At 34.1% G+C, this 13,946-nt stretch overlaps 1 protein-coding gene across 1 annotated transcript; it reads right to left on the reverse strand.

The window, feature by feature from the left end:
* Nucleotides 1–9,356: 9,356 nt before the first annotated feature.
* LOC127088005 (lecithin-cholesterol acyltransferase-like 1) lies at nt 9,357–11,133 on the reverse strand. The gene is made up of 2 exons (XM_051028916.1): nt 10,581–11,133; nt 9,357–10,428 (listed from the first exon to the last, which is right to left on the reverse strand). Exons 1-2 carry the CDS (start codon nt 10,991–10,993, stop codon nt 9,495–9,497), a joined length of 1,347 nt encoding a protein of 448 aa, XP_050884873.1. The 5' UTR covers nt 10,994–11,133; the 3' UTR covers nt 9,357–9,494.
* Between the last annotated feature and the right edge of the window lie 2,813 nt (nt 11,134–13,946).

The following is a 13,946-nucleotide window of genomic DNA, read 5'->3' on the forward strand; positions in this document are numbered from 1 at the left end:
AAATTTAACTCAATATTTATTTATGCTAATCAATTTCAACTTTTAAAAACAACGAATTTCTAATTTAAGTATAATGACTTAATTTTAAAAACAACATATCTCTAACTTAAGTATAATGACTTAATTTTAAAAACAACATATTTCTAACTTAAGTAAAATGACTTAATTTTAAAAACAACATACTTCTAACTTAAGTATAATGACTTAATTTTAAAAATAACATATTTCTAACTTAAGTATAATGACTTAATTTTAAAAACAACATATTTCTAACTTAAGTAAAATGACTTAATTTTAAAAACAACATATTTCTAACTTAGGTACAAAGAAACTAAGTATAGTGTTTTAATTTAAAAACAACACAATTCTATTTTAAATACAAAAATCTAAATATGAGACTTTAAAAAACAACACAATTCTATTTTAAATAAAAAAAATCTAAATATGAAACTTTTAATTTAAAAACGACACATACATGTTTCTAAAAAATGTAAATTTAATTTGGGAACCCATGAAGAACTTAGAACTTGGTATAAATATTTGGGATGTGTAAATGGACTAGTAAATAGTGATCATAGAAATAATAACGTGGCTCTTAATACTTACTAATAGAAAAAATAGGCTTTGGATTAGTAAAGTAAAAAGATTCAAACCACATTTTAGATTATGAACACACTTATGCAAATGGGCCTTTGAAATAAAAAGATCTCATGGGTAAACCACAAATGGCCGGACAAAATTGGGGTATGACAGATAAAAGTACCAAAAGTATTGGCCTCTAGGGCTTACACCAACAAACCCATCCAGAAGATTTTGTGCTCAGGCGAGCTGACTTTGGAGGAAGTATGTTGTTGATGGAAAAATCCCTACCAACTAGGAAATACCATATATGGTAAAGGCTAACACGGGAAATAAAATATATATTTTAAAGACCCAAAGAACCAATCCGAAGGACATGTAACACTTCCAAGCTCAAGTGTTATTTTAGTTAAATTTTCTCCAAGTTGTCTAAACATGAATTGTATATGATTGAATAATAATAATTTTGATATGAAAAATGCAACTATTAGAATCATATGATTGTCTTCCCTAATAAAAGAACCGAGTAATACCATATAAAACGCACAAATTTGTAGTTGGCCCATCCCATCTTGGTAGTTTACCACTCCAGAGCGCAAGTGGTGGAGTATTGGATACGTCGGTCTCAAACTGGGTTTTAATCAAGGGCATGTAATAGGAACCGACCCTTGGTCAAACACGGCCCTCAGAGATGTCAAAGCACATTCTGGCATACAACCTAGATGCAAGCATGATGAAATAAAATAATGAGGAGTTATATGATGAAATAAAATCATAGAAGATCATTTGATGACATAAAATCATGGTGAGTTATATGATGAAATGAAATAATAGAAGATAGAATGTGAAATAAAATCGTGGAAGAATATCCAACGAATAAAGACATGTATAGCTAAATAATGAACGAGTCGATCAAACCCAGAAATAAAGGAGTAGATCCATTAGAAAACGAGTAATAATATATTTAAGGAATATTATTATAATTGTGGATGCAAATTATAAACTTTGATAAACAAATTCAGAAGGCTCACTCATCGTCACTAACTATCTCCCCGTTTACAACTACATTCTTCAAGTTCGGCAACTCTCGAGGGATCTTCAAACCTGGACATAACAACTCATCATGAGAAAATACATTCTAAAATGTGATAGGGACAATAGTGAAGTTTTCTTTGACGCAAGCGTCTAAGTCCTTCTTTACCTGGTTGTTCGAATATTAATGTATCAATCTTGATTATGGCATTTGATGTAAATATAATTATACTTTAATATTAATGAACTTATCCATGCCTAATGTTTGTTTCAAAGTAGCTAACTAATTTTTTTTCTTCATGATTTTGGAATGATACCGAGAGATACTTTTCATCATTAGAAGCAAAATATTCACATGTTAAAAATTAAAGTCTAGAGATAAATTTAGATCAAGCATCCGTGTATACTATCAAATCTTAACGTTATCATATTAATTATTAGGATCACAGAACGATTATTAGGTATTATGATTGATTTCATGATGTTGATTTAGAGATAAGCAATGAACGTAGAGCGATGGGCGATAATATTAATTTATGATTATAGATGCATATTATTTATGTACATGAATACAAAACGATGAAATCTAACCCCCAACAAACTTTCTCATTTGCAAAAACTCTAATTATATTTATAGTTATTTTTGTATTGAAATTATTCTCATCACAAACAACTTTTACAAATGTTTCTTAAAATCACAGGAACTACTTAATAACTTTTGAAATCGCATAGACCTTGTGGATGCAATAAATTAAATACTTATTTTTATTCTCACAATAAAATGGTGTCATTGTCGGGGACTGACATTTAGATTTTAACAATATTACGATAGTTTTTATCATTTTAAGTATTCTTGCACAATTGTTTATATATGTGCATAGTTGTAATTATTTAAAATAACAACACAACTGATAAAGCTTCACAAAGAAATGCAAAAACACATGCAAATTTTTTATTGTGAACTTTGCAATGGTGATTATCCCACAAGATATTGCCCAATGCGATATTAAGAGGTAAACTTCTTGAGCTATCAACAAAAGATCATGACAATAGCAAAACAACAACAACATCAATCAAGGATAGAGACAATATGCAAGACCATCCTGACAATGCTCATACCAAACTTATACTCAAACTTCGACAAGATAGAATTTTAAAACACTTTATGCAATTGTCTATGATAAATCATAAATCTAATATATTTAGAAGTGTTTTCTAATTCTATTAGATAACTCTAAAAAAATTCAAATTTCAAAAACTCCAATTTTTTTTTTACAATTGCCTCTCTAATATGATACATATTTATTACTCTTGAAATTCAATAGATTCAAAACATAACCCATCAATCAAATAGATCAGGCCCGAGATAGCCCTGACAGTCGCCGATAGCTCATCGCCACCGCACCGCTCTCGGTCTCCGACCCTAGCGCCACCGTCAACTTCCCTATAGCTTTTTGTGATTCTTGATTTTTGACACTCTTAAAATATGTTTTCCTTCTCTTCATCACTTAAAATTTTGAGACAACTTTCACAATTGTTTTCTTTTATATGAGAGGCTTCAACCCTCCTAGAAACCTCTTGTGCAGAAGAAAGAATTGTTAGGCATCCCTCTGTTGGTGATTTTAGTATCATCAATGTATTTTAGTAGTAATGTGATTTACTATAGGCCGATGCAATTATACGTTAAAGCTTGGAAACGAGTTAGGGGTAGTGTGGAGTGCATGCTCGTCGAGCCAACGTATAATTGAATGTGAATAATTGAAACGGGGTTCCAAGGGGTGCGGGGCAGCGCCCCGTTCGAAATTTGAATTTGAACAGTTGAACCCTTTCCCAACCGACGTAACCGTTTCTGAACAGTTGCGTCTTTTCGGTTTCTGTTATTGATCTCCTATATAAGGAGTCATTTGGCCTCAGTTTGAGAAAGGACAACGAAACCAAACTTTCTCTCTACATTCCTAACATTTCTCTTTGCCAGAAACAAATTGTTCTTCAAGAATTATCGCCACAAAGATTTCGTGAACCCAAGCAAGAATAGGGTCGAAATACTTTGTTCGGAAAGTGTACGAACACGATTCTTCGAAGTTATCCAGGATTATCATACCCGATTATCTAACAAACGAACAAAGTATTTTCTGATAATCATGGCTGGAGGAAGCACCATCAAGGAGATGACTACAAACTTCGGAAAATTGGACAAGTTTCAAGGACAAGACTTCAGGCGTTGGCAGAAGAAGATGCATTTCATGTTGACAACGTTGAAGGTGGTGCACGTCCTGTCTACACCGATTCCAGAACTTCTGGAGGAAGACACGGTTGAAAATCTGAGACGCAGATCAAAATGGGAGAACGACTACATATACAGAGGGCACATTATTACGGTATGTCTGATCCCTTATTTGATATTTATCAAAACATAGAATCTGCAAAGGAATTGTGGGATTGTCTCGAATCCAAGTACATGGCAGAGGACTCATCCAGTAAAAAGTTCCTGGTAACCGATTTCAACAATTACAAAATGGTTGAATCGAGGTCTGTCATGGAACAATTCAATGAACTCCTCCGAATCCTTCGACAGTTCACACAACACGGATTGAAGATGGATGAAACAATATATGTCTCAAGCATCATAGACAAGTTGCCTCCTTCGTGGAAGGATTTCAAACACAATCTGAAGCATGGAAAAGACGAACTGTCTTTGATCCAACTTGGAAGTCACTTGCGCATAGAAGAATCTCTAAGAGCGCAGGAGGATGACAAAGGAAAGGGCAAAGAAATTGCTGAACCCTCGGTTAATATGGTCGAAGAGGGTGGTAAGAACGGTAACAACAAAAACAAAGGAAAGAAGCGTGCTTTCAAGAACAATAAGGGCAATTTCGGTGCTAACAAGAAACCGAAACTAGAATGCTGGAAGTGTGGCAAAACAGGCCACTTCAAGAAGGATTGTCGTTCCGGCAAAAAGCATGATAACGCGAATGCAAGTGGTTCAGGAAAGGGGTCTAAGGACCAATCCGAAAACCAAGGTCAGAAATCAATTCGTGATTTGAATAGTTTGATTAAACATTCGGTTTCACTAAATTCTGAAGCATTCTATGTGCAGGATGATGCTATCGCGTGGTGGATTGATTCTGGCGCTACAACACATGTTTGCAAGGATCGTTTCTGGTTCAAGACTCTTGTTCCAGTGGAAGATGGTTCTGTCCTCTACATGGGAGATGATCGCTTCGCTCCCGTTGAAGGCAAAGGAAACGTGGTGCTAGAATTCAGTTCTAGAAAGACTATTACTTTGTTTAATGTTTTGTATGTTCCTAAACTACGTAAGAATTTAATTTCTGGTCCTGTATTAAATAAGCTTGGATACAAGCAAGTGTGTGAATCCGATAAATATGTTTTATCGAAGTCTGGTGTGTTTGTAGGATTTGGATATTATAATAATGGTATGTTTATGATGAATTTGAATGGAGTTCCTAATGATTCTAGTTCTGTATTTATGTCCTCTTCGAATGTTATCAATTCATCGTTATGGCATGCTCGTCTAGGACACGTACATTATAAAAGAATGCATGAAATGTCTAAAGATGATTTAATTCCTGATTTTGATAAAAATGTAGAAAATTGTAAAACTTGCATGTTAACAAAGATCACTAGGCAACCTTTTAAAAGTATAACAAGGAAATCTGTCATTCTTGAGTTGATACATAATGATTTGTGTGATTTGCATGCTACTCCATCATTAGGACATAAAAAATATTTTGTCACTTTCATAGATGATGCATCCAGATTCTGCTATGTTTATTTGCTGCACACTAAGGACGAATCCTTAGATAAATTCAAAATTTATAAAACTGAAGTTGAAGTGCAACAAAATGTGTTGATTAAAACATTACGTACAGATAGAGGTGGTGAATATTATGATCCTGTATTTTTTCAATCCGTAGGAATCATTCATGAGACTACGGCACCTTATACACCTCAACAAAATGGTTTGGCTGAAAGGAAAAATAGAGTGCTTAAGGAAATGGTGAATGCCATGTTATCTTACTCTGGTTTGAGTGAAGGGTTTTGGGGAGAAGCTATGTTAACGGCTTGCTATTTGTTAAATAGGGTTCCTAATAAAAGGAACAAGACTACCCCATATGAACTTTGGTATAAGAAACGACCCAACTTAATATTTCTACGTGTTTGGGGTTGTAGGGTCGTGGTTAGACTCCCGGACCCAAAAAGGAAAACTTTGGGTGAAAAGGGTGTAGCTTGCATCTTTGTTGGATATGCTGAGCACTCCAAGGCCTATAGGTTTTATGTTATAAAACCTAATGACTCGATTTCTATTAACACGATTATAGAATCGAGAGATGCCATATTTGATGAGAATTGTTTCTCTTCTATACCTAGACCAAAGGACTCTATACCTAATTCAGATGAATCTCTAAGGGATGATCATTCAAATGATGTGCCAAGTGAGACACTTGAACCCCGTAGGAGCAAAAGAGCTAGAAAATCTAGATCTTATGGATCTGATTTTCAACTATATTTAGTTGAGGGATCAAAGGATCAGATTGACACTCAATACTATTATTGCTATAGTATAGAGGAGGATCCAAGAACGTATGATAAAGCTGTGAAATCTCGAGATTCTGCTTTTTGGAAAGAAGCAATTGACGAAGAGATTGGTTCTATCATGGAAAATAATACTTGGGTATTATCTGATTTACCACCAGGTTGCAAACCATTGGGTTGCAAATGGATCTTCAAAAAGAAGAAGAAAGTCGATGGTACAATTGACAAGTTTAAAGCTAGATTAGTTATTCAAGGCTTCAGACAAAAGGAAGGGATTGACTATTTCGATACCTATGCTCCTGTTGCCCATATCACTACTATTAGATTGTTGATTGCCTTGGCGGCTATTCATAATCTAGTGATTCATCAAATGGATGTCAAAACAACATTTCTGAATGGTGATTTGGAGGAAGAAGTGTATATGAAGCAACCTGAAGGATTTGTAATGCCTGATAATGAGCATAAAGTGTGTAAGCTAGTTAAGTCGTTGTATGGGCTGAAACAAGCTCCGAAGCAGTGGCATCAAAAGTTTGATGAGGTTGTTTTGTCTAATGGTTTCATTCTAAACCAAGCTGACAAATGTGTATATAGAAAATTTGATACTTCCGGTAAAGGAGTTTTCATTTGTTTATATGTTGATGACATGTTGATCTTTGGCACCGACCAAAATCAAGTTGATAAAACGAAGAATTTCTTGTCATCAAAGTTCTCCATGAAGGATATGGGAGAAGCGGACGTTATTCTTGGTATTAAGATTAAACGGGAGAATAAGGGGATTGTAATTACGCAATCTCATTACATTGAGAAAATACTCAAGAAGTTCAATTATGAAAGTTGTTCTCCAGTAAGTACTCCCATGGATCCGGGAGAAAAGCTTATGCCAAATACAGGTAAACCTGTGGATCAACTCGAATATTCAAAAGATATGGGCTCTTTGATGTATGTTATGATTAGCACTAGACCGGATATTGCTTATGCGGTTGGAAAGTTGAGCACATTTACTAGTAATCCTAGTAGACATCATTGGCATGCGATAACTAGGGTATTCAAGTACTTGAAGGGTACAATGAATTATGGATTGTCATATATGGGATTTCCTTCAGTGTTAGAGGGTTATTCGGATGCTAGTTGGATAAATAATGCTGAAGATTCATCCTCTACAAGTGGATGGGTGTTCTTGCTTGGGGGAGGTGCCATCTCATGGGCTTCCAAGAAGCAAACATGTATAACTGGTTCCACAATGGAATCTGAGTTTGTAGCATTAGCTGCTGCTGGTAAAGAAGCGGAATGGCTAAGGAATTTGGTATATGAGATTCCGATATGGCCTAAACCGATATCACCAATTTCTATCCGTTGTGATAGTACTGCCACATTGGCTAAAGCTTATAGTCAAATATACAATGGAAAGTCTAGACATTTGGGTGTTAGACATAGTATGATTAGGGAATTAATCATGAATGGGGTGATATCTATTGAGTTTGTTCGGTCGGAACAAAACTTAGCTGACCACTTGACGAAGGGGTTAACTAGAGACTTAGTGAAGAAGTCGGTAATTGGGATGGGATTAAAGTCCATTTAAATCTATTAGCTATGGTATACCCAATTCCCTTCTAATACAACATTAGAAGCAGAATTCAATGTGGAAAGATCATAGTTAGAGATTGGAGCAATTGTGTTTATCTTCCCAAGGTATGTGCTCAGACCTGCAAGTGATGGTTAGGTTGAATTATATCTTCTTAATGGTTCTTTTGGAAAATTGCAAATGCAGGTGCAAGATTAAAAGAATCACCTATGTGAGCATGAAGTTTTGTCGCTTCAAGAAGCTTGGACTTGGCTTCCTATATGCTTATTAATGGATAAGGACACATGGCTTGTAAAGTGTCAAGTATGAATAGTAGAGTATTGTAAGAAACATATGTGTACTATATCTTCAGACACTCAAATGGATTGACGGGTTCAATCGCTATGACACCCCGATTTTCGAGTATTTGGAATGTGTATTTGTACTAAGATGAAAATTCAATCGCAAGACATTTTCATTTATGCATTTGTTTGATCGTTATACCTGTGTGTTATACCCTTGTATATATTATTGTATATACTGAGTAAATCAAGGATTACACTAAAATGGGGGGGATTTGTTGGTGATTTTAGTATCATCAATGTATTTTAGTAGTAATGTGATTTACTATAGGCCGATACAATTATGCGTTAAAGCTTGGAAACGAGTTAGGGGTAGTGCGGAGTGCACGCTCGTCGAGCCAACGTATAATTGAATGCGAATAATTGAAACGGGGTTCCAAGGGGTGCGGGGCAGCTCCCCGTTCGAAATTTGAATTTGAACAGTTGAACCCTTTCCCAACTGACGTAACCGTTTCTGAACAGTTGCGTCTTTTCGGTTTCTGTTATTGATCTCCTATATAAGGAGTCATTTGGCCTCCGTTTGAGAAAGGACAACGAAACCAAACTTTCTCTCTACATTCCTAACATTTCTCTTTGCCAGAAACAAATTGTTCTTCAAGAATTATCCCCACAAAGATTTCGTGAACCCAGGCAATAATAGGGTCGAAATACTTTGTTCGGAAAGTGTACGAACACGATTCTTCGAAGTTATCCAGGATTATCATACCCGATTATCTAACACCCTCTGCTTTATGCCCCATATATTTCACATGGCTTAGCAAGGTCAACCTCCACACAAACCTCCACAGAATTTCAGGCAAATTCACCTCTTGAGTGACTAGATGTCAATCTGTCCACCTTTAACATTGTTCCTAGAATGGAACCTAGTCTTTTGAGGAATATGGAATTATGTAGTTCCAATGGTAACTCAGATACAAACCCACATTGTTACCTTCCTCCTCTTTAGACACATTCTTCTGACAAATTTTGCTTTACCTTTGAACAAGAATGTAGTGATTTTATACCATCCATGGTCTCATTATCAAACTATGCAACATAGAAATCTCTTGGCATGCCAATAATGTTAACTTGCCCTTTTTTGCTCACTCCTTACTGATCTTGTTTTCCATCACTCTAAATTTGACATTCTTACTCATCTCATCAATGAATATTGGGAAATCAAGATATTACACTAGTAATTAAAATTCAAGAATGCACATTTTCAAAAACTCAGTCATCATTAATGTTGATCAAAGTTCAAACTTAACACAGTATTCAAAACATCACAATGGTTAAAATATTTCTTTCATATATTCGCATCATAGCAATCAATAAGTAAATTCCATTACAAATTTCAAAACTCCACAGAAAATTTAATTTGCACATTGGTACTACTATACTGTATACACAATTACACATGTCTGCAATCATTTTGCATCAGATATAGCAAAAGAAACATTGCTCAAACCAAGTTGAACATTAGAATTAATTCTACTAATCTCACCAATTATTTCATCAAGTGCAACTTTATCTTTCAATATTGAAGTATGAGACACCCCTTCAATCTTAATCACTTTCAAAGACTGATTTTTCTCATCTTTCCATAACTTTTCAAGTGCCAACAAGCTCACCATGTTCACAGTTCCATCGCCATCACCATACAAAAACTCCGGCGGTTCATCAAAATCACCATTCCTATAGAACAATTCCTCAGGAGTCCTCACACCCTCCCCTACAATACAAGTTATATCGACTTCTGGTGCTTCTATCTTCGCTATCAACGGCAAAATTCGAGTTTCATAAGGATAAACTCCTTCAGGATAACCAATATCTTTGAGAAAATCAACCATATCATGAGCTGAATAGTTTCTATTCGGAGTAGTAACTAATGGTTTTTCAGCATCAAACATCTTAGGATTAGGCAAAAGCCATAGATTACTCTCAGAACTTCTCTGCTCATTTCTCACTATCAAAGGGTTTACTAATGGTACCCCCAAAGAATTCCCCGAAGCAAAAGTAAACATTTCATCAACAGTTCCACCCCATGGAGCAGAAAGTGCTATAAAATGTTTAACGAATTTCTTTCGCCAAGAAGACGGATTTCGATTAAGGAGTTCAAGAACATATAAACCTCCTAAACTATGTGAAACAAGTATCACTGGTTTTCCTCCATTGGAATTGCTCGCTTCTTCTATCAAAATTTTCAAATCGTTTAAGAATTTCGAACCTACTCGAGATGGATGACCCGGTGCTGCTAAACCATATCGAAAATCATAAGGAGCTCCAAACAGATTTTCACCATCTATGTAACCAAGTTGCTCTAATGATTCAACTAAAGGTGCCATATAATCTGTCACAACCCTATACATAAAAAACATTACAATAATGTAACAGAAATTATTGTTAGATCCTTGAAACATTCTAGGACTTGTCTTGTCCCATAAACAAAATCCTAAAACAAAGTGCAGAAACATAGACAAATTTTAAAAACATGATTATGAAAAGAAGCTTACTTGAGACTAGGATCGAGATACAGAAGAGAATAGGTAGAACCAAAGCGAGGGACACGTGTGAGTACTCCAGGGGCATTAAAGAAATCATCAAGTTGTTTGTCATAGTAAAGAGTCATGCGAGAAGCAAAACATCTTGTGAAAGGAGCAAGTAAAACGGTTGTATCAAACCATAATCTGAACCATCCATTTTTCTTCTTGAAAGGAGGGTACCATGGATCACAAATTAAGGTAGAAGGTTTGTATTGTGTGGTTAGTTTTGCTTCTAGTTGGTTTCCTCCATTACCTGGTATTAGGATCAGTGGATTGAGGTTGTTGGTTGTGGTAATTGCAACGTTTGTGCAACAGAATAATGACAGCATCGTAAGCACTTTCAGTGTTGTTGCAATCAGAATTTTGAGATTGTGTTCCTTCATCACAAATTACAACACCCTGTGTAATTCAGTTAGTAGGTTTTGGTTTTAGTGAGGAATTTGTTTGGATAGTTTGGGGTCACTAAAACTTGGCATTGTTCGGTTTGTTGTTTCTGAGTCACATGTTGTTTATAGATATGATGATAGAACTTAGAAAGCACATAAATTTGTGTTATGTGGTGGAGATTTTTTTCAAAAAAAGAAAAAGTTAAAATTAAACGGAAATCAAGCTGCCACGTAGTCACTTATTTATATCTCACCATAAGAAAATAGTCAAAGTCAACTGATAGATATAGAATTTATATTTAATTATTAACTTTATTTAAAATTTATTTTAGTTATATTTTTATTTGTATTATTAGTGGTTTCTTTTAGTTAATGATCCATTAATATTAGGGATTATTTTTAGAAAATTTATTTTAGTTATATTTTTATTATTCTTCCTTTTAATTTCAAGTCATTTACTTTATGCAATTTAAATTCAAGTCATTTACCATTTCATTTGTCATTTACATGTCATTTAACTTGTATATATTTGTTTGTGTATTTTGTTTGTGTTTGTGGTCTGAGGACCTTAAAATACTTAATAATCAACAAAAATCCTAAAAAATATTTGTGTGGACTGTTGAATTTGATCTGAACTCTTGGACTTAGAACTAGGCAACATCCCCAATGCAAAAGGACTTGGCCAATGCCAACATTTCTGAAACCAAGTTATTGTGATTTGAGCTTTCATTTGATGCAAGTATTGGGATCCACATGAATTCATCTGCTACATGGTCTTGATACAACTGTTACTTTGAACCTGTGTTTAATGCCTTATTCTGAGTCAATCAAGGAGTATGTCATCTGATGCATGAGAAGAAGAAGACTATGAAGTTGCTTGCTTGGATGTGGCTATCTTTATTTGATGTCTTGATCTTCATTTTCCTACTTGCTTATTGATGTTACTTGATTCAAAGTCCAATGGAAAAGTGAGTTTTCTATATAACATTATTGTCTGTTGGATTGCATCTCATTGATCAGATCTTTTCAACTCTTAACTTTTAGATTTCTGCTTAGGATTAGTCTCTTCATTTCCTCCCACTTCTTTAATTTAAAATCTCTCCCCCTTTTCAAAAATTTCTTTCCTTGTGATTTCAAAACTTAGACCTTATTGCAAATTAGAAACTTTGGCCTTATGTCATTGTATTTTTAAACTCTTTTCTCAATCAAACTTGTAAATGAATCTAATCATATTGACTTAAAATTTCAAAAGACAAAAAAGAACTAACACTCATTCAAACTTTTGGACCCTTTGTGCCTCTTTTAAATTTAAACTTTTGTTAAAAACAATTCAGTCACTTTGAAATTGATACCATGAACTACGAGGTTTTGATCCCTCATTTTTATGTTAGTCGGTAGGCACAAGTCCGAATGTCTTGTCAAACACAAAAATATAATTAATGAATTCTTTTCTCATCTTCACACTCTATTTATTTCAAACATCATTTTATACCAAAACACATACACACATAAAAAAAAGGGCTCCCTAGGACACTTTGGATGCTAACACCTTCCCTCTGTGTAACCAACCCCCTTACCTGTAATCTCTGACATTTTATTAGTTTTGATTTGAAAACTTCTTATCTTTGGGTTTTGTTCGTACTTTTCTCTTTTCCTTTGGAAACAATAAAAGCGCGGTGGCGACTCTGGTTTTATTGACGTTAATTTTATCCATAGCTTAATGGTCATGAATTTACCGCTACAGGGTCCTTTTAATATGTTGTCTCAAATTCCCTCTAACCTAACTCTTTTAGTATACCTACCAACTCAAAAAAACTCTACTTGTCAACATCTATTTTAAAATCATCAACCATTCCTCCTTCATACACATTGAATTCATCATCAATGAATTCACCACTGTGATGAATTCTTAGTTGTAAATATTCGTCCATTTTGACCTATTTAAATCAATTTTGAAATTAAATTGTGCCCTAATATAGATACAAATTAAATTCAAAAAAGACAAAGCTCTTAAAACTAATACATTTTAAAATATTAAACATTAAACAACTAAATGCGTATAATCCTCAAATCTAATACAGATAACATTTGAAAAAAACAAAAGCCCTAAAACTACAAGTACTAGTTGCTGAACGAATTCGTGAAAATACATATTACTATATTCAACAATGGTGTCTTCAATAGCGTCTTCATTTATCTTCTTTGATATCGCCTTCGATATCGCCTAAAAAATGCTTTCAATTTGGCAAATCGTCCCGTCTCCTCCTCGTCTTCACGCAAAGACTCTCTGCTAAGGCTTGTTCAACTGGAAAATTGATTTTGGATATTAAGTGATTTCAGACTTTGAATTGCTTTTTATTATAATGTTATTTCCAAATCAACGCCACATATGTGCCAACTGGACCCTATTTTGAGTGATATTTTACTATGACTAACATTGCTAACATAAAGGTTTAACGAGGACATACTTTAAGAGTTAAAGGATTAATTTGGTCTTTTTAAAACTTACACTACTAGAAAATTTTATTTTAGTGACCGAATTAAAGACTGAAAAAACTTAAAAATCGATCACTAAAATGTTTTACGACCGATTTAGCGACCATCACTTTTCAATAAAAAAGGTACTAGTCGCTAAGCTTTTGCGGCGAATATAGTGACCGAAATTTATGGACTGAATTTCGTAAAATAAAATTAAAAGTTATCAAACCCAAGAATCTAACTCATGACCTCACAAATTTTAATAAGACTTACTATTACACCACTTAATATCTTTTGATATCTATAAAACAAAGAAATAAAAATTTCTAAATAATATTTAGAAAATCACTATATAAAATTTAATTTTATTATGCAATTCCATTATGCGCATATGAAAACTGTATAATGAAAATAAAATTTACTTTTATACAAATATAAATATAAATTGATATTATTTTTTATATAAATAATT

This window comes from Lathyrus oleraceus, chromosome 5 (genome assembly GCF_024323335.1).
Source record: "Lathyrus oleraceus cultivar Zhongwan6 chromosome 5, CAAS_Psat_ZW6_1.0, whole genome shotgun sequence".
NCBI classification, from domain to species: Eukaryota; Viridiplantae; Streptophyta; class Magnoliopsida; order Fabales; family Fabaceae; genus Lathyrus; species Lathyrus oleraceus.